Raw genomic sequence first — 20,470 nt, 5'->3', positions numbered from 1 at the left:
GTCCTTCACCTCGTAAAATGTTTTACTCTGGCTTCTTGCTAAGTCAGGACTCCTCACCCATCGTGCTGGTTGGTTAACTAAGGGCTTCAAAGTGGCCAGCCTATTACCTTGTCCACAGGAGCGCTTATTCACAGGGTGTCGAGGTAGATTGACAGCTGTCCCCTGTCCCCCCGAGTTGGGGGCACGTCTGTGCCTCTTTGTCCTACCCAAGGAGTGGCCTGTGCCTCACCCAGCTCCTACTCAGTAAGGACTCGGTGAGACCAACCCTCGGTGGAAGCCCATCTGCAAACCAGACTCCTGGGGTAGGGAATCCTGGACGCTGCGGTCAGAAAGGACTTGGGAGGCCATCCAGTTCAATGTCCCTTAGCCAGTCCATCCAGGGCAGGGGGAGGCAATGGCAGCCTCTTCCTAATGGGGGGCAGAGGGGAGGTTACAGGACGCCCCCCAGGCTCTGTTTCTGCTCTTCCTCAGTGTTCACAGATCATTAAGAAAACTAACGTCTTGGGACCTACACAGCCTGAGGACTGTAGCACGTGCTTACACACAGTATGACTGTTATTAGAATGGCTCCTGCTTCCTGAGCACCCACTGTGCTAAGCACCTCAGATGCGTCATCTGCTGCAGTCCTCCTGAAACCCTGCTTTGTAGATGAGGACACCAAGCTCCTCCGTGGTGGAGCTAGCATGCAAACCCGGAACTCTCTGGTTCCAAAGGCCGCGCTCTCTCCATCCCTCTCTCTCTCTTTCGATCTTCTCGCTGCTCAGATGCAACAGGACACACATGGATTGAATTCAATGGGACTCAACCACTACCAGGCCATACCCCCTCCTACCTTAGAATGGACCCAGAAATAAAGGCCTGGTCTTGACCAAAGAAGAAAAGGATGGTTCATTCTAATGGAAGGAAGTCTGCTTAGTGGGGAAGTGAAATCCCCACCAAAAGCTAGAAAAAAGGAATTCCTCAGTGTCTTTGACATAGAAACACCTGCGCCCAGTTCTCCAAAGGATGTGACCCTGAAAAGCCACCCCATTGTTACGTGCTTGGTGGCATCTTGTGACCATCAGTATATTTTGGCAAATGGATATTCTGCCCTCATGCTATTCCAGACAGAGGTAGGAACTATGAAGATTTTATGCTTAATCGACCAGTGCTCAAAATATGACAGCAATTCCTTAAAGTACTTCCTCTTGGAAGCTCCATGCTGATTCCTTCCCGACGTCCAGTACTCAGATCACCCCTTCGTCAAGTTTGTCTTCACAGCCTGGGACATTTCTTTTGCTGATCCTCATTTGGAGGCAAATCTTCACCTTCTAAAGGTGTGTTTATTTTTGGAATCAGCCAGATATCATTTGGAACCAACTCTAGTGCGTGGGATAAACAACCAAACTAAAGCGCATCTTTGATGGGTAAGAAACTTGTCACTATAAAATAATAGTGTACATTTTCTTGGGTGATTCTAAAAGTCATTTCCAAGATGGAGTTTCAAATATACTTTCAGCCTAGCTGGCGTGGCTCAGTGGTTGAGCATTGACCTATGAATCAGGAGGTCATGGCTCTATTTCCAGTCAGGGCACATGCCCAGGTTGCAGGCTCATTCCCCAGTGTGGGGCGTGCAGGAGGCAGCCAATCAATGATTCTCTCTCATTATTAATGTTTCTGTCTCTCTCTCTGAAATCAACAAAAATATTTATTTAAAAAAATACACTTTCATAAAAGACAGCAGCTTTGGAGGAAAGGTGTGCTCTCCCAGAGTGTGTGCTCTTGAAGGCGCTGACAGCCTCACCCACGTTCACAATCCACAACTCTCTGCCCCTCCTGCCTGAGTCCCTACCTTTAGCGAGAAGTGGAATGGCTGTGCAGGTTTCAAATAAGTGCCAGACTGACTGAAGCCCTATACTGGCTGAGATAAAATAACATAAATTGAGTAGCTGGATTCATAGGCTTTTCTCTGTCTTTCTCCCCTTCTATTCCCCAAGCTTCACAAGAGGGAAATCTAGACAATGGTACTTTTTAAAGATTAGAAAAGGGATACTGTGTTGCAAACTGGTACATATACCCATGGGGAGTGGGTCCCTATAACCATTACTATAGCTTCTATGTCAGTCAGAATGGAATAGTCCAGAGGGGATTATCCTTCCATAGTGGAAGGCAGAGTTTAGAAAACACGACTATTCCCACTTTTGAGTAGAAGTAACCATGATTGCTGCATAACTACATGGTTGTTAGGTAATGATGGTTGAGAGGACTTAGGTCTATGGAGAAAAGAGCCAGGTTTCAAGTAGCTTCCCAGGAATTCTGGAAGACAATTGCTCTTTATTTATTCCACTTACTATATATTGAGAATTCTTGCCTTTGCATAAGCAATGGCATTGTCTCTAGTCAATGACCCTTCAATAAACATGATGAGCAAATCAAATCCTAGCAAACAGAGAGGTTTTACACCTGCCCGTGTAATTGTGGCAGACGCCGTGGTAAGGCTTCTGGTTTCCAGATGTGAGCAAATTGCAGTTGAGATTTAAGGATACTATTTATGATGGAAGCTGAGGCTATTTTTGTGGGAAAGATCACACGTAAAGTCATCAGTGGTAGTTAACCATGGAGTGGAGTCAAGGCAGACCTTCTGCTGAGGCCAACCTCCCTGTGGCAGGACTTTAAAGGCATTAGGAGGCCCCCCCTCTTCTCCCAAAACCATCTTCCCTGCGTGGCCAGGTCCTGGCACTTGAAATCCTCACCATGATAAATGGAGACTTGAGTTGGGGTGGTGAACACATAACACAGTATACAGATGATGCATTATAGAATTATACACGTGAAACCTGTATCATGTTATCAACCAGTTACCCCAATAAATGCAGTAAAAAAGAAAAAATGAGAAATATAAAATGTGTTTTCTAGGAAATTCAAAGTAACATATTGGACCACTTGTCAATTAATTGTATTTTAATGTGTACACATGGCAAGGAGAGGCCAAGAATAGTATCAATAGGCACACACCAAGCAGGAGGACTGACTATGCCAGAGACAGATGAAAAGTCACCCACTGGGAATTAAGAAGCACACACTGTTAATACCAACACTAGCCCATTATGTTGAGCCAGCCCCAGTGAGAGCTACTCATGAGATCAGGATATAAGGCTTCCATAGACTGTTTTATAAAAGCAACTGTTGCCAAGTTATCAACTGCCCAGCCTCACTACATTGAGGGGAGGAATTGTGATGGTAACCCAAGAACTAAGCCCACAGTTTTGGCTTTTGGCTCTGAGAAGATGCTCAAACAGGGTTTCCAATGAGAGACACGCAGGAGAGGACCTAGAAAATGTGCCAGGTCAGTAGCAAGATGCCCTGAGCAAAGACAGGAACAGACACCTCAAGATGGGATTCTGGGCTTATTCCACAAACCCTCCCCAAGGCCACCATTGCTTCTCTTATACTCAGTCTTAGAGTCACAGTGGAAATGGAGTCCCAACAGGGGTCATAAGGGACAAACCACGTCAGAAAAATGCAAAGTTCATCACTATGTTTTTAATTCTGCACAGTTTAGAACAGAGAAGTAAAAAAGAGAACATGAAATGACCCAAAGGAATGGGACTTCATTGTCCTCGTCTTCTGGGAAAGCTGGATTCAGACAGAATGAGAACCTGTTATGGGACTGCTCTGCAGATCAAAGGGGACAGCAGATTCGAAAACCTTTTTAGTAGTCCACAGAGAATAGAGCAACGTAAGCTTCAAGCTTCGTGTTTAGTGTGAATGTGTTGCTTTGAACTTTTTCAATAAGATCACTATCAAGTTGATGGTTTGAGACAGATTGAAAGTCGCTGAAATACGGCTTCTTCCCCCAGCATCCCACTGAGCCTTTATATTCCCCACTTACCTTCCCATTGCTGTTTCCAGTGGATTTGTCTGAATTCTCATCTCTGACTTCCACCCAACCGGCATGGCTCAGTGGTTGAGCGTTGACCTATGAACCAGGAGGTCATGGTTCAATTCCTGGTCAGGGCACATGCCCAGGGCACAATCTCCAGTAGGGGGATATACGAAGGTAGCCAATCAATGATTCTCTCTCATCATTGATGTTCCTATTTCTCTCTTCCTCTCCCTTCCTCTCTGAAATCAATAAAAATATGTATTAAAAACTAACAACTGTGACTTTGTTTTACTTCTGTGTCACTTCAGCTGTTCCTCCCCTTCTTTCTCCAACTGCTTTTACCCAGATGCCATGTCTATCTTCAGGGATTGAGTTACCCAAGGCAGAACCTCATGTCAGGGCTTTGGAGAGCTCCAGGCCCGCTCTATCATTTCTATCAGTGGTCCCCAAGGTCCTTCCATACTCGAACACCTTGCCTTTGACAATCTTAACAACTCCTGCAGCTCTAACTACAGTTAGGTAACTCCAGTGTCTCTCCCAAATGCAATCTTTTTTCTTTCTTTTTTTTTCTTTCAGTTCTTTCCACTCGAGACCCACTGTTGTTTCATTTTCTCTGGCTCAAAAACTTCACACCTGTTGACCCATCATAGGTATCCAATCAGTACTAGTTTCCTTTCATCTCACTCCATTGTTCTTCTACCTCTAATCAGCTTCCATATTTGAAGCTGAGCCTCTGAAATCCATCCCACCCTTGCCCACCCACTCCCCCACCTCCACCCATCTCAGTCCTTGTTTTTTACCAACCTCCTGATTGATCTTCCTTCTTTCTCATCTAATCCCACCATCTTCTAGGACCCACCACAACCCAGCCTACACATAGCTGCCTGATATATCATCTGCCAACCTTCCTTACAAGCAAATCTCACAGGTAACCATTCAGGCCACTGCCAGATATGATTTTACCTAACTACTTTGCAGTTGCATCTTCCACTGCCACACAGATCCTCTGTTCCAGGCTAAAGATTGGTCTGTCAGGCTCTAAACACACCTCCTGCTTCATCTCCTTACCAGGCAAAGTTCATGCTTGGAAAAACTTTCCCTCTTCTCAGACCTGCACACACTCATTTGTCCAAACATATCCCATGAAACTTTATTTCAGAATTATGCTAATGTCATGTAGTCATAGTTGATTGAAGTTGGAAGTATATAAAGTTTTAATGTCCTTCTCATGAATCCTCACCAGTGATACTATTCCCTGTTTGTTCCATGTATAGTAGTTCATGGTTTACAGTAGATTTTGATCAGGTGAAAACAGTGTAGTCAATGAGACAGGCGGACAAAATTTATATAATCGGAATATCTGGGTTTTCAAAGCCCTGATTGAGCGCTACCTCCTTCTTGGAGGCTCTTCTTATCACTCCCCCAGACCTCGGAAAGTCATCATTCTTTAGTTACACCTTTCTTGAGTCACATTGATGAGTGTGTGGCAGTTATTTCTTTGTCTTATCCACCCTGGACTCTAAATGTGCTGTGGGCCAAGATTGGGCTTCATTTATTTGTGTTCTCAGCACCCCTCATTGTGCTGGCACACACACCAGATGAATGATGGTGGTTGTGTCGGTGAGGTAGCATTAAGTTAAACGGATAATCTATAAAGTGGTTGATAGAGTTGAGAGTTTTAATAATTCATAAATGAGGCAACTGGGAGGTAAGGTAGAATCAATGTTTGCTGGAAGAGATTTAATGAACATTGGCCTTTTTGGGAATTATAGGAAATAAAAGATAAAGAGGTCATGGAAGAACATTATAGATATGAGCAAAGACCTTGAGGAAAAAGTAAACTTGAAGAGAGGGAGGTAAGGAGACACGCCTGCCTGCATTTAAAGGATCCTTTGATTACAAAATATTGGGCATAAAAGTGAGTACAAGATGAACCCGTTTGGCAAAGATAAGTTTTAGTTCTATTAAATGGGCCGTGGTGGCCTGATACCAAGTGAAACTGTCCTACGGCAAGCAAAGCTGGAGCTGGGGCGAGAGATTTCAGCATCATCAGCATAGAGGTGCTAGCTCTTCCTGACTAGGGATGTGGAAAGAGCAAGACAAAGGGCCAAGGGTATGGGCTTTCTTCTATTTGGGACAAAAAGTGGAAGTTGGCTAATTGAGGGTCCGCCGACAGGTAGTCAGAGATATAAGAGGAGGACCCAGAGGGTGCAGGAAATCATTGAAGGTACATTTTGAAGGAAGGATCGGTATGTACATGGGTGGTGCAGGTGCAGCCAAGATGTTGAGAGGAAGAGGCAGCTGCTTTTGAAGCAGTTTCTGCAGAAGCTGGTCTTCACAGTGTAGGAGAAAGGGAAGCAGAGGACTTCACAGTGAGGAAGGGGCAGTGGGAGAGAGCAGTGAGGATGGAGAGGAGTCTCAGAATTGTCCAGGGCCCTGCAGCCAAAGCAAGATGGGCATCAAGTAGTGAAGGCCAGGTTTTCTTCATGGTCTTCCCTTGGTGGGAGCCTCCCAGGGGATAGCCCTTTCTCACTGGAATATGGTGGCTGGGTTCAGTCATTCACCTCATGTCAACCTCCTAATGAAGGGGTATTTTTTATGGAACAGCCATGAGAAGCACTTTACAATGCATGAATATGAATGAGAAACACATTTACAATGCCAGAGAAATAAAGTTTATTGGGAAGTAAATGAAGCAGGCTCCTTGCATTCCAGAGAATACCAAAGAAGCCAGGAAAGCAGGAGACATATATGTATAGGAAACGCCCTAAAGTAATACCTGGAGCTCAGATTACAGGGAGCTGGACATCTTCAGATACAGAGAGACTCGACCTTCAACAGGAGGGAGGTTTCCAGACATTGGAACTTGATGTGTCTTTGCTTGTTGGATCTGGAAAGCATTTCCATGTCTAGAAATATCATAGTTGGCGTGACAAGATGTCTAAAGGCAACTGAGCTCCAGCAAAGTAGTACCTAGGAACCTTTTCCATGTTTGATCTAAATGACTTCATTGTTGTCTTCAAAGAGGATGCCAGTATTTAAGTAAACAGCAACTTGTTAACAGGGCCCACAGGAGTTTCCACAAGCGTTGGTGGTAGCACACGGATTGCAGGGGAGGCTGGGAGAACAGAGTTTTAGAATGGATTAGAGAGAGGATGGAGAAAACACCAAGTTCAATGAAACAACCTATGAATTCACAGTGGTGGAGTTAGTTGGAATCAAATGTGTTATTACCAAATCCTTTTCCCTTCCCCAGAATGACATGGGCAGAGGTGGAAACTTGTCCTTTTGAAAAATATTACCTCCATTGTTAGCTCCCTGAGGCAGGGGATGTATGCATTTTACCTTTGACCTTGCATATATGCTTAACTGTCACATGGTAGACACTTGATTAATGTTATTGGGTGAGTTGAAAATATGGCCGACATGTGAGTGTCTACAGTGTCATTAGTCCCACATACACTTCCCCAGAAATATTTTGCCTCATACTCACTTGCAGTCCTCGCTCTCCAGAAGGTTCCGGTACGTGTTGATCTCACACTCCAGCCGGGCCTTGATGTCCAGCAGCACCTGGTACTCCTGGTTCTGCCGCTCCAGGTCACATCTGATCTCACTCAGCTGCTCCTCCACATTGGTGACCATGCACTGCACCTGGGACAGCTGGGAGCTGTAGCGGGCCTCCGTCTCCGTCAGCGTGTTCTCCAGTGAGTCCCTCTGTGTGTTGAAGAGTAAGAATGTCACAGAGCTGCTCCTTTATTTAGCACATCCCCCCACAAGGTTCCATAGAAGTCACAAGCTTCCAGAGTTAAAGAGACTGTGACCCAAAGGTCTGCCCTGTGGCTCTGATTCCCCTGCTTTCTCACCAGCAGGTCTGGACAGTACCCACCAGGTTGTGCTGGGCCTGCAGCTCGATCTCCAGGGCGTTGACTGTGCGTCTCAGCTCAATGATCTCCGCCTGGCAGGTCTGCAGCTGCTCTGAGCTGGACACCACCTGCTTGTTCAGCTCCTGGGTCTGAAACACCAGAGGTAAGAGACAGGATCAGACCCTGCCTTAAGGGTCCCAAGGTGCTGGGTGGCCATGTGCTGAGATGCCCACCTGGTTGGTGTACCATTCCTCCACGTCCCTGCGGTTGGTCTCCAACAGGGCCTCATACTGGCACCTGGTCTCATTGAGCACGCGGTTCAGGTCCACGGTGGGGGCAGCGTCCACCTCCACGTTGAGGCGGTCTCCAATCTGGCAACGCAGGGTGTTGACTTCCTGATGGAGGAAGGGAAAGGTGTGAACCCACAGAAATAGATCTGCTATCTTCCTGCGATAGCCAAAAAGTTCACTGAAAAGAATATCCTGACTTTTCCAAAGACTGACACAGATATTATATAAAAATAAATTTAAATAAGGATCACTTCGATTCCTTTCTGGGAAAACTGAAATACACCCACATTTCCTATAAGACTAAGTCCCAACTCCTGGCCATGCGCAGGTCCTTTGTCATTTCCTGTCACATCCCTACAGGTACCGCATGCCCAGCCATACCCATTCATGGCCTTTCTCAAATATACCTCACTTTGCCGCTTTGTGTCTTTGCTCAACTTCCTCCCTCAGATTACAACACCCAAGTACCAAAGTGTTCCCACTCTCCATAATATGCCTCTGAGAAGAGTTACCTTTCAAGCAGACTGGATTGTTCTCAGGGCTGCTCATATATCTCATATAGCAGTTATTTCCCTCTGCTGGGATTACATCATGTTTTAACATTGTTGTCTCCCCCAGACCAGAGACAAGACTGTGGGGCCTTTGAAGAGAGGGGCTATGTCTTATGTCTTTATTTTCTCTCAATCTCTACCACCAAATTAGGGACCAACAGTGACCAACAGAGAACATGGATTTCCTTCCTCAGCATCTCCAGCACCTACCCAACCCTCCCAGCTCACCTTGCTGTATGCTATGGACATAGCATCATGATTCCCTGATCTGACCCTGAGTTCTTCAGAGAAGGGTACCAACCAGGGATCCTGATGGGCAAGTGCCTCCTCATACCTGATGCTGAAGTGTTAGCTCTGAAGCCTATTGATGTTGGTGTTTTGTTTTGTTTTTCTCTCACCTCCTCGTGGTTCTTCTTGAGGCAGAGCAGCTCCTCCTTCAGGGACTCCACCTGGGCCTCCAGGTCAGCCTTGCACAGGGTCAGCTCATCCAGGATCCTACGCAGGCTGGTTATGTCTGACTCTACCAGCTGCCGGGAGGAATGCTCCATCTCGTACCTGCACATACAGGTTGAAGTGGGAGGAAGAGCCAGGAAGGAAGCCCATCTTCCTGTCCCATGTCCTGTTTGAATGGCATTGCCTCACTGTCTTTGAACTGACACAGTTTTCCATCCCTTCTTTTCCATGTGTTCCTCAAGCTCTGCATGGATAGTCTGGAGGGAGCCTGACCCATCCTAACACCCAAAGGTGCCCACGGGGACTCCTGGAATGGAGTCTCTCTCTCTCCTCTCAATGTTGTTGGTTAATACACCACAAAACCAATCCATTCTCTAAGAATTAACTTCAATTTCTAAATTCAGGGGTTTAAGAAGGACCAATAGAGACTGAAGAGCAGATAGCATATGAATCTGGGCTCTGAAACGAATTTCACATATCCAGTCATAAGAGGAGAGATGAAAAGGGGGAAATGGCTTCCTCTTCTTTTCCAGGCAACATTAGGCCCACAGGGCCATGAAGGAGCCATAGGGACCTTGGAGGTTACCTGGCCGAAAAGTTTCAACATACTTGGTTCTGAAGTCATCAGAGGCCAACTTGGCATTGTCAATACAGATCACCAGCCTGGCGTTCTCAGACTTGGCACACAGAATCTGAAAACAAGGTTCCACTGTGAGGACCACCTGAACTTGAGAACTTCTTATTGATCAAAGACAGCCAACTGCTGCTGTGCCCCCACATACCCAACTCCTCACCTTCTGCTGCAGCTCCTCAATGGTCCGGAAGTAGGACTGGTAGCTGGGGCACATCAGGGGCTCCTGCTGCTGGCACCGCTCCTGGATGCGGCTCTCCAGCTCCGCATTCTCCCGCTCCAGCTGCCGCACCTTCTCCAGGTAGCTGGCCAGGCGGTCGTTCAGGAATTGCATGGTCTCCTTCTCGCTGCCATTGAAGGAGCCCTCGCAGAACCAGCCGCAGTTGCCCACATTGGCGGGGATGTTGCTGGCCCCAGGGAGAGGGATGTCATGGCAGCTGGGGGCCACACAGGGCCGGGAGGGGCAGCTAGAGCCGCAGCTCAGGTTGGACAGACAACAGTTGTAAGGCATGGTACTGGGAGAGGTGATGGAACAACAGACGAGCTGATGGAGGTGGATATAGGTGAGGTTTGAGTCTCACCTTCCTCCATGGTCCTTTTATACCCTTTATTGTGGGTGGGGGTTTGGCATGTTGCATAGTTTTCTTTCCTAATGCTTCAGGTAATTTTTTCTCCAAAATATGCTTGTTAGATGCCTCCGCAGAGTCTTCCCTCATCCCATAAAATTATTCCATTCATCTTGTGTCACACGGGCTCCTCCTGGGTACTGATGGTTGGTGAAAACAGAGTTTCATCAGATGGCTTCAAAGGAGACAGAATCATCACAACCCCAAATGGTTCTTCCCATTACTCAGAGGGTAGGACAGCCAGGGACAGGGGGTGGAGTTGTTTGGGACTCCTCACCCATGAGGTTCTGCCACTGGAATCCCTAGAAAGAGAGTTTGGAGTGAACAGTCTTCTGGTGGCCTTCTTCTCCCAGGTGTATTCACATTTCAGTGTTCAGTACAACTTGTCTTTCAGCAAAAATTTATCCTGTATCAGCTGCAAGGATCCTGAGCCTTACTCCATGAGAGTTTTACTTGGGGACTTAGAGAATTTGTCAGTAATGAAGAGACTGAAAATAATTGAGTATTTATGGTTGGGAAAAGAAACCAGTGGAATGGGCAGGCACAGTACTAAAGCAGAGTTCAGCCTCCTGCCCTTTTTTGTAAATAAAGTTTTATCTGCACATAGTCATGTTCACAGTATCTATGGTGCTTTCATTCTATAGTGGCAGAGTTGAGTAGTTGCAACAGAGACCATATGGCCTAAAATATTTACTATCAGAGTCCTTTTCAGAAAAAGTCTACCAACCTTCACTGAAGCAACAATCTCCCCAAGATGAGAAAGAGAAGAGATGGATAGAGGGAAACATGCTGGGAATAGTTCACAGAGAGTTCAGGTGGCAGTGTTGACGCAAATGCTTCAGACGTAACAAGAAAGGGAAACCTGAATGAGGTGCTCAGAGCTATCTTTGTATCCATAGTGACCTTATCTCAAAGTCTCTGGAAATTTCTCTTGCCTTATTCGTATACTCAATCCTCTTACTGAGAGCATTGAACAACCCTAGTAGTGTGGCTCTGCCAACATGAGATATTCCCAGAACAAGTCTCAGCGCCCATGAGAATGCAGTTTCACTCTGTTGTCCCTAAGAAGGGGACACCACCTGTGAGGAGTGTGTATAATTCTCCATCATCTCTGGGATCATATACCCTTTGACATTTCAAAACCCTTGGGAATCTCCCTCTTGCCCAATAATGAATCTTAACAAAGTAGCCCTCCCATCTCACCTATTTTCTGTCACTATATCTGTCCTTTGTTTTGCACAGAAACAAAATCATGGTTCAGAAAGAATTCCTAAAAGATCATTTGTGGAACACAATGTAGATAAGTTAAGAAGGATGTGTCCAGATTCAAAGGCAGTGGGGAAGGAACAGAAAAGTATATGTCTGAAGCTAAATGACCTCAGTTCACATCTTCACTGATGATATGACCTCAAAGAAGTGAGTTCCCTTTTTGACTTGTTTTCTTCATCTCTTACATTGAAGTAATAGTAGTTTTGTTGCTCAAGTTAAATAAGATATTGTGTGTGAATATGGTTGGGCAAGGGGGTGATGGTGATCATTTCTGTAACCTTCCTCCTTCCTATTGTTGGCCTAGATTATTCAGATGAAGAATTTTGTGAAAATTCAATTTTGTTGAACAGACACCTGGACAGGTTGCCCATGCCAACCCAGTAGTGATCAAACCCCATTCACTTACCTTGCAAGCACTAGGGGCACACAACTATACTCATAAATTAATCAACAAAAATGCAAATTTTAACACTAACTTGGTGACCGGAATAGAAAGTTGGCAGATGGCCCATGGTCCCCACATTCTTTGTTAAGTTCCTGATCTTGTGGGTTTGGTTATCTTATTTGGGGTACTTCTTGAGGAGGACAAGTTCTTTACATGGGGTTGTACTGCCACCAAAGCCTCCTTTCTTGTACTGGCATTGAAATGGGCTCTACTCATCCTCTGGGAATCCTCCAGCCTTACATTTCCGTGCAAGTATTCATAATAACAATGACAATGGTGATGATGATGAAGATGATGATACCATTTCATAAATACTTATTATGTGCCAAACAAGGTGCTAAGTGCTAGGGCACAATTCTCAGTTGATCCTTCCAACAACTCTATAAGTTTGATCTATAAAATCTGTCCAACTTTACAGATAAAGACACAGATTAGGAAAGGCTCAGAATCTTCCCAAGCCACGGCCAATAAATGGCAGAGCTGGGGTTTAAACTACTCAGCTGTCTAACTCCTGAGCCTGAATACCTAAACACAGTGCAAAATATTTGGCACAGAAGTTTCTCTGATTTTTCTAGGGGACAGAAATATTGGATTAATTTCTGCCTATTGTCCCACTCGTAGTTTTTGCTTCTGGTCCCTACTGGGACCCTGTTACCCAACCCCTACTAACCACATCAGCCCTTCTCAGGCCTCTCTGCCCAAGCAGTCCTCTCACCTTCCTGAACTAAGACCAAGTTACACTCAGCTTTTCTCTACAGGGCAATGCCATCCTTTTTTTATAATTGGCTGGTATATCCAGATTGGAAATGAAATGGTGTGTTTTTAGCATCTAAACAAATGAAAATGCACAATGGCATGAGCTAAGGTGACTTAGTATCTGGGAGGAGGCCTACCTAGCCTTGAACTTTTAGCCCTGTGAAAGTTCACTTCAGCAGTGAGTTTCATGGCCTAGAATCAAAGAATTTTATAGCTAGAAGGACTTGAATTCATGGAAGAGAAAACGACGAAGGCACAGACAGTGAGGCAGGAAGGAAATGAGTCCCAACAGATCACTTTCTAGTCAGGTAGCCTATGGGACCCTTCACACATAGTGTTCCTGTCTTCCTGTCTCACCCAAAGAGTTTGGATTCTATTGCTGTCATCAATGTCAGAGATGAAGAATCTGAGACACTGGGAAGAAATTTAACTTGTCCAATGGCACATGTAGGTAGATTCAAGTCTGCCTGGGCCATCCCACCTCCTTGTGAATTAGAACAGCAGTTGCCAACCTTTTGGATCTCATGGACCACCAGTGGTCCACAGACCACCGGTTGCTGATCTCTGAATTAGAGAGATGAGACAAGACAAGGTCAGGGAGTGTCCAAGCACAAGAACTGGAAGAAGACACGGAAACGAGATCATGAATTTCGATGCCAGCTCTGAGGACAGACATATTGTTTTGCTTCTCAGTAGAATGGGGGTTAAAAAGTGACAAATGCCACAAGCTTGTGATGAGGCGTGACTCCTGGAAGTAATGAAATGGGCTTTTATAGAAGAAAATGCTGAGGCTCCTGGGCAGTGCTATCCTGCCTGTCGATGCTGACAGCAGCCTCAGGCCTTAAAGGGCTCCAACAATGACTTTGACCCCAGGTACAAGAATGAAAAAAGATGCTTTATCTCTATCCCATAGCAAATATAAAATTTTCAGGGAAACAGAAAGAAAAAGAATCAGCAAAAATATTTAGCTTGTAAGCCTGGGTAAAAGTCAAACATCGGAGAGTGATATGCCCAGTGGGCTTAGAGTTCAGTCCAAGAAAGCTCAGGAGCCAATAAAACAGATCACCAAAGAACACTCACAGGACATGCCAACCGAGAAGGGACCTGGGGCCAGAGAGTATCAATTAGAGCTGAGTAGAAGATACACTCCTGGCTCAGAGTTGAGTGGGGATTTAGAAAAGAGAATATTTGGAATAGTCAAACTCAGACAGGTAGAAAGTAGAATCGAGGTTATTACCAGGGGTTTGGGGCAGGTGAGATTGGGAGGTTTAATGAGTACGGAGTTTCAGTTTGGGATGATGAAGACGTTCTGGAAATGGATGGTGGTGATGGCTGTACAACAGTGTGAATGCACGTAGTGGCCCTGAATCATACACTAAAAATGGTTAAAGTGGTACATTTTCTGTTATATATATTTTACCACAATTTTAAAAAAATAATGAAGGTGTTGGTGGGGCTGTGGTCCTTTCTGCAGGCTCCAGGGAAGACTCCATTTCCCTGCCTTCTTCAGCATCCAGAGGCTACTGCATTCCTTGGCTCGGAGCCCCCTTGCTCCCTCTTCAGATCCTGCAGTGATGGGTCAAATGCTTCTCCTGTCACATCGCTCGGACCTGTGTCCACAGTCACATCTCCCTCTGGCTCTCTTCTCCCTCCCTTTTCCACTTTTAAGAACCATTGTGATTACATTGGGCCCACCAGCTAATCCAGAATAAATCTCTCCACCCACCAACCCCCCCCCCCATTGCAAAGGCAGCTGATTTGCGATTTTAATTCCATCTGCAACCTTAATGTCCCTCTGTGCATAAACTAACATATTCCAGGTTCCAGGAACTGGGACATGGACACCTTTGCAGGGGAGGGGAGCAGTTATTTTGCCTACCCCATGAGCTTTTAGAATTACACCAGCATTATTGTAAAATAATATATGTAAGCAGGATATGCAATCAATGAACAAGCAAAATGAGGCAGGACCTCTGACCTGAACTTGACCTTGGATTTGGAGGAAATCACAGACTTGGTGGCCAACCACATGGGAGACGGAAGTTCAGGTCAGAGGCTTCTCACAAATCAAGTGGCCAAACATGCAAATCTGAATCCATCCCGAAATTTGAGCTTTGAAAATAAGGATTAAGAAAAGGATCAAGGGGGAAGTTATAGTAGAAGGAATAAATAGTTGCTTTATTTAAAATATATATATATATTTTTTCAACCCATTTTATTATTTTAGTACACGAGACTGTGTTTCACTAACGTGGGGTCTGATACCAGCTTTAGGAAGCCTGGTGTGATGGGCAAATTAGTGGGGAAAATTAGACCCCTCTGTGGTCTCTGATCCCTTCCTATCAAAATGGTCCTCTGAGGTTTTAGCAAGTGGATGCTTATCACTTCCGTGGCTCTTCATTAGAAATTAAAGAAAGATCCCCATTCTTGATGAGTGCTGCTGTCACCTTCAGTACCCCAAGATCTGCTTGCCTCTCCAGCCTTTGGTCACAGGGCCAGGGACTCTGGCTTATAACAGCACTACCTGGGTTTTATGACTTTTAACAAATTGTAAATAACTTGCAGCCAGGACTGTTTTTTTTTCTTTATGTGTCTCCCCTCCCTGCAGCCCCGGGTCTGCATGGGGCAGGTATTCATCAGGTACTGGTTGGGCTGCACTGAGAAAGGCAGGGGTATCAAGTGAGGAGTTGAGGGGTCTCTAAGCCCCAGAGCACAGAGGGGAAGCGAGTAGCCGAAGCCCAGGCTGGTAATGATCCACCTACACAGGAGGAAGGAGGAAGCCTTGGGCACAGCAGAGGGTCCCTTCACTAGGTGATCCTGAGACTGTGGGACCCCCAGTCACCCAGGTGATACAGTGCCGACCCTATAACTTCCTGCCTAGAGAAGATGAGCTTTCCAGAGAACCTCTCTCTCTGGCCTCCAGCTCATGCCTTTGAATATAATCAGCTCTAGGAGATGTCAGGTCAAGAGAAGAGGGGTGGGGGTGGGGAGAATCTAGGAATGGCCAGGGGGAGAGAGGAGCCCTAGCCCTGCCGCTACCCTGCCCTCCCTCCTGCCACCCTGCCTCACCCATGGGTGCCAGGCCAGCCCTCTGCCCACCGAGCATAAAACGGCTCTGTATCCAAGAGTCAGGTCATTATATGGCCTGACTTTCAAGTGGCTTTTTATAGAGTGCTCCAGGGATGGGTGTGGTGAAACAAATGAATACCAATGAGACATGAATACCAATGAGAAAGGCGTCTGCTTTGCCAGGGAAGTCAAGTTTATTAGGAAGTTCCAAGGAAGGCCGCTGGTGCTGGGAGGGTTCTCTGGACAAGCAGAGAAGGAACAGACCCTGGTGAAGGCAAGGTGGGGCAGGGAATGAATGATCTAGAGTAGGTTGGGTGAGTTTCCAGCCATGCAAATTGTGTCTTCAGGCCCTTGTGTCAAATGAACCAGGGCCAGGTCAAAGCTCTGGAGCCCTGGGCCCTGCCTCCTGGCTCCTCTGGCAGCCCTTAGTGCACAAAGGGGCTGCAGGGTCCACAGCGGGGGCGGGGGACACAAGGTGTGCAGGGATTGGAGACACAGGGCCCAATGGGCTTGCTGCAGGCGTTGGTTGTGGCGCAGGGGTTGCAGGGCAGCCTGGAGAAAAGAATGATGTGGAAAGGTGAATTGAGGGAGGCTTATAATACGTACCAGAGAGACCCCAAGAATGGAATGCCCATCTGGACTTGGCCTGACCTATAACAGAAAGGCTAAAGGCTCAGCGGCTACAAAACTCACGGTCAAATTTCTCATGGTCTCCCTACCATATAGCGCCAAAATTCTAGACAGAAACTCTGAAACTGTGGCTTTGACTCCCAACACTGTCTATTCCCAGCTGGTGACCTTGGGAAATTCCCTTAACTTCTCTAAGCCCAGTTTCTTCCCCTACAGAATGGGGAGAAGACTGATCCAGCCTGCCTGCTCTTAACTGTACATAAGGCCAGATGAGGTAGTGGGTGGAAATGTACCATCTACAGAAAACAGTATTATAAAACATAAGAAATATCATCAATATTATCACATTAGAATGCAAAGAATTGTCTGGAAAATTTCAGTTTGTACATTAAACAATTCTTGCCGTTTTATGTTTTCAGTGATGGCCATATTGTGTTCCCTGAGTTCTGCTTGAGCATGTCTGGTGTGAAGTCATAATTTTCTTTTCAAGGCATGCAATCTTTCCCTGGAGTCCGACTGAGAAGTATGTGTGTGTGTGTGTGTGTGTGTGTGTGTGTGTGTGTGTTCATCAAACACCCCCAGCCAGGTACTCACTTGCAGTCCTCGCTCTCCAGCAGGCCCCGGTACGTGTTGATCTCACACTCCAGCCGGGCCCGGACGTCCAGCAGCACCTGGTACTCCTGGTTCTGCCGCTCCAGGTCACCCCTGATCTCAGCCAGTTGGGACTCCACATTGGTGATCATGCACTGCACCTGGGACAGCTGGGAGCTGTAGCGGGCCTCCGTCTCCGTCAGCGTGTTCTCCAGTGAGTCCCTCTGTGTGTTGAAGAGGAAGAATGTCACAGAGCTGCTATCTTTAGCATGTCCCCCATAAGGTTCCATAGAAGTCACAAGCTTCCAGAGTTAAAGAGACTATGACCCAAAGAGTTGCCCTGTGACTCTGATTCCCCAACCTCACTTTCTCACCAGCAGGTCTGAACAATACCCACCAGGTTGTGCTGGGCCTGCAGCTCGATCTCCAGGGCGTTGACCGTGCGTCTCAGCTCAATGATCTCCGCCTGGCAGGTCTGCAGCTGCTCTGAGCTGGACACCACCTGCTTGTTCAGCTCCTGGGTCTGAAACACCAGAGGTAAGAGACAGGATCAGATCCTGCCTTAAGGGTTCCAAGATTCTGGGTAATCATGTGCTGAGATGCCCACCTGGTTGGTGTACCATTCCTCCACGTCCCTGCGGTTGGTCTCCACCATGGCCTCATACTGGCACCTGGTCTCATTGAGCACACGGTTCAGGTCCACGGTGGGGGCAGCGTCCACCTCCACATTGAGGCGGTCTCCAATCTGGCAACGCAGAGTGTTGACTTCCTGTGGATTCAGAAAAAGCAAGAGTGACTATCCTCAGTGAAGAACAGACTCGAAGGAATGGCATTGTTTGTTGAAGCCGGTTAGTCTGTTTCCTCAGGAAAGAAACCTAGTGGAACAATCTCTGACGGTTCAAGGCAAGGTGATCTGTGCTCCATGTAGGCCCAGCTCCCTCCTCTCCATGACTGTGCCCACCAGGATTCAAAGAACAAAATATGACCATAGGTGTGGAAACATGGAGCAGACTGACACATCTCAGAGGGTAGAGGAGTGGTAGTTGGGTGGAGGGGGGCAAAGGGGGAGGAAATAGGGGACATCTGTAATAGTGTCAACCATTTTTAAAAGATACATATTTTCCAGGACCTGCTTGGATGCCACTGAATGTCAGACTAATCCTCTACTTTCCCAGTTTGCATCAAATAATTCTTGCCATCAAGTAAGAGAATAATTTAATCCCAGGAGAGAGAAGGAGCCCCGGATTATTCTTCACCAAGACTTTGAAAGAGTAGAGACTCTTTTGGCTCTTCGTGGTGAGAAATGACTTTGCATAGCGTGAATACAACAATGGGGCCTGGAACACCCCCGCCAATGTGGGCATTCTGCAACACAGCGACCAATCACAAGCTGGTGGGAGTGTTCGGGGAAATCCAATTATGAGTGAAAGAGACAACTTATCTGGGACCATGTATAGGTTTCATCTCTTCATTTTTTTCTGTCATTATGAACTGTTGGTGTTTTAAAAGGAAATCACTAAAGCCACCTCAGCAGGAGACTAAATCAGGGTTCTTCATTTCTCATTTCCGGCCTCACCTCCTCATGGTTCCTCTTGAGGCAGAGCAGCTCCTCCTTCAGGGACTCCACCTGGGCCTCCAGGTCGGCCTTGCACAGGGTCAGCTCGTCCAGGATCCTGCGCAGCCCATTCATGTCCGACTCCACCAGCTGCCGCAGGCCCAGCTCCGTCTCGTACCTGCACAAGGACAAGATGAGAACAGTAGCTGGCAGACCTCCAAGACTCCCAGGGATGATCTTTGATAACCCCATTCCGCTTGTCTTTCCACTTTCTGCAATGAGTGAAACCAGGAGACAGAGGGTTCTGGAGGCTATCAAGACCCAATATGGATCCAAAAGCAATAGATTGATTTGAGCCCTCATCTCTTGGTGATTCCTTAGCTGTGCTCCCCTCAATCCCTGTAGAATCCTTTGTGACCAACGGATCAAACTGTTATTCAATAAAGCTACGGGAATCCCTTTTCTTCTGGAGAGTTAACAAAAGAAGTGGACCCCAGTGCACATTCTGAAAGAACTTACTTGGTCCTGAAGTCGTCTGCGGCCAGCTTGGCGTTGTCAATCTGCACCACCAGCCGGGCGTTCTCCGACTTGGCGCACAGGATCTGGAGAATGAGAGGGCGCTTAGTGAGGGCAGTAAAGAGGAGAAACTAGAGTCAAGATGACACAGAGGCAAGAAACACACTTCTCTACCACAGATTGACAATCATGGCAAACTCCCCTTGCTTAGCAATGGCAGCAAGGCCCCTCACCTTCTGCTGGAACTCCTCGATGGTCCGGAAGTAGGACTGGTAGCTGGGGCACATCAGGGGCTCCTGCTGCTGGCACCGCTCCTGGATGCGGCTCTCCAGCTCCGCATTCTCCCGCTCCAGCTGCCGCACCTTCTCCAGGTAGCTGGCCAGGCGTTCATTCAGGAACTGCATGGTCTCCTTCTCGCTGCCATTGAAGGAGCCCTCGCAGAACCAGCCGCAGTTGCTCACGTTGGCGGGGATGTTCCAGGCCCCGGGCAGGGGGGTGCTGTGGCAGCTGGGGGCCACGCAGGGCCTGGAGGAGCAGCTGGAACGGCAGCTCAGGTTGGGCAGGTAGCAGTTGTAAGGCATGGTGCTGGGAGGGAGCAAGTCACCCAGCTGAAAACAGAGTCCCAGCTCTCCAAGGAGCATGTAGGACTCCTTCTTCTAGGAGCATTTATACCCTCTCTACAGAGGGTGTGGACATAGTATGTAAAGTCTTTTTTCTTCTCACATCTTCACCACTTTTCAAATGCCCTTCCCTTCAGTCTGTTATTTGCCTTCCTCATAAGAGTCTCTTGTCCCATAAAATTCTTGTCCATAAAATTCTTTACTTGAGCTTCCTGCTAAGTCAGGACTCCTCTCAGTACACCCATGAAATCAGACTTTTGTGGTAGACCTTCAAAGAGGCCACACAGTCTAGCCCAAGTAACTGCCCTTGTTAACTGGGAGTTGGTCTATCCAGTGGCATTCTTTTGTGTCACGTGATCCTGTAAACCCATAATCAGACCCACCTCATAGCCCACCTGGCATCTCTAGGGAGGGACTGGGATTGAGTCAAGGAAGAAGTTGTATGAAGTGGCAGCAATGGGCACCCTTTCCATCTGCTTTAAGAGTTGAATCCTTTAGCACTGTAGCACCCCAAGCCTTGGAAACCCGGAGGTGGACAGCTGTTTGTGTGACACCTCTTGTATATCCCTTAAAGGGATTATAGAGAGATTTTAAAGGTAGAGGCTTTGATCATTAGTTGGGAGTCAGGGGAGTTTCTGGAGGAAGAGTTCATTTTGAAAAAGAGTTGGGAAAAATGCAAGCTGAGAGAGACAAACAAATGCTTTTCAATGACCTGGGAAAGGTATCTGGAGACAGGTGAG

The 20,470-nt window shown here is 46.9% G+C and overlaps 1 protein-coding gene and 1 pseudogene across 1 annotated transcript; both read right to left on the bottom strand.

The window, feature by feature from the left end:
* Window positions 1-6,551: 6,551 nt before the first annotated feature.
* Window positions 6,552-10,291, bottom strand: LOC118672296 (annotated as a pseudogene).
* Window positions 10,292-16,003: 5,712 nt separating this feature from the next.
* Window positions 16,004-19,745, bottom strand: LOC118671678 (keratin, type I cuticular Ha1). Its single transcript, XM_036340295.1, has 7 exons — window positions 19,344-19,745; window positions 19,114-19,196; window positions 18,616-18,772; window positions 17,647-17,808; window positions 17,437-17,562; window positions 17,043-17,263; window positions 16,004-16,370 (listed from the first exon to the last, which is right to left on the bottom strand). The coding sequence occupies exons 1-7, from the start codon at window positions 19,689-19,691 to the stop codon at window positions 16,244-16,246; spliced, it is 1,224 nt and encodes a 407-aa protein (XP_036196188.1). The 5' UTR covers window positions 19,692-19,745; the 3' UTR covers window positions 16,004-16,243.
* Window positions 19,746-20,470: the final 725 nt, after the last annotated feature.

Source organism: Myotis myotis, unplaced genomic scaffold, assembly GCF_014108235.1.
Source record: "Myotis myotis isolate mMyoMyo1 unplaced genomic scaffold, mMyoMyo1.p scaffold_m19_p_17, whole genome shotgun sequence".
In the NCBI taxonomy this organism is placed as follows: Eukaryota; Metazoa; Chordata; class Mammalia; order Chiroptera; family Vespertilionidae; genus Myotis; species Myotis myotis.
This window is presented reverse-complemented; position numbering and strand designations above follow the sequence as displayed.

Bases quoted from the DNA above. Each gene is read 5' to 3' on its own strand.
- LOC118671678 (XM_036340295.1), bottom strand. From the start codon at position 19,691: ATGCCTTACAACTGCTACCTGCCCAACCTGAGCTGCCGTTCCAGCTGC. The intron at 19,197-19,343 runs GTGAGGGGCCTT...CTCATTCTCCAG, and splicing joins TCGAGGAGTTCCAGCAGAAG to ATCCTGTGCGCCAAGTCGGA. The intron at 16,371-17,042 runs GTGAGTACCTGG...TCTTTTCTCCAG, and splicing joins CTGGAGAGCGAGGACTGCAA to GCTGCCCTGCAACCCCTGCG.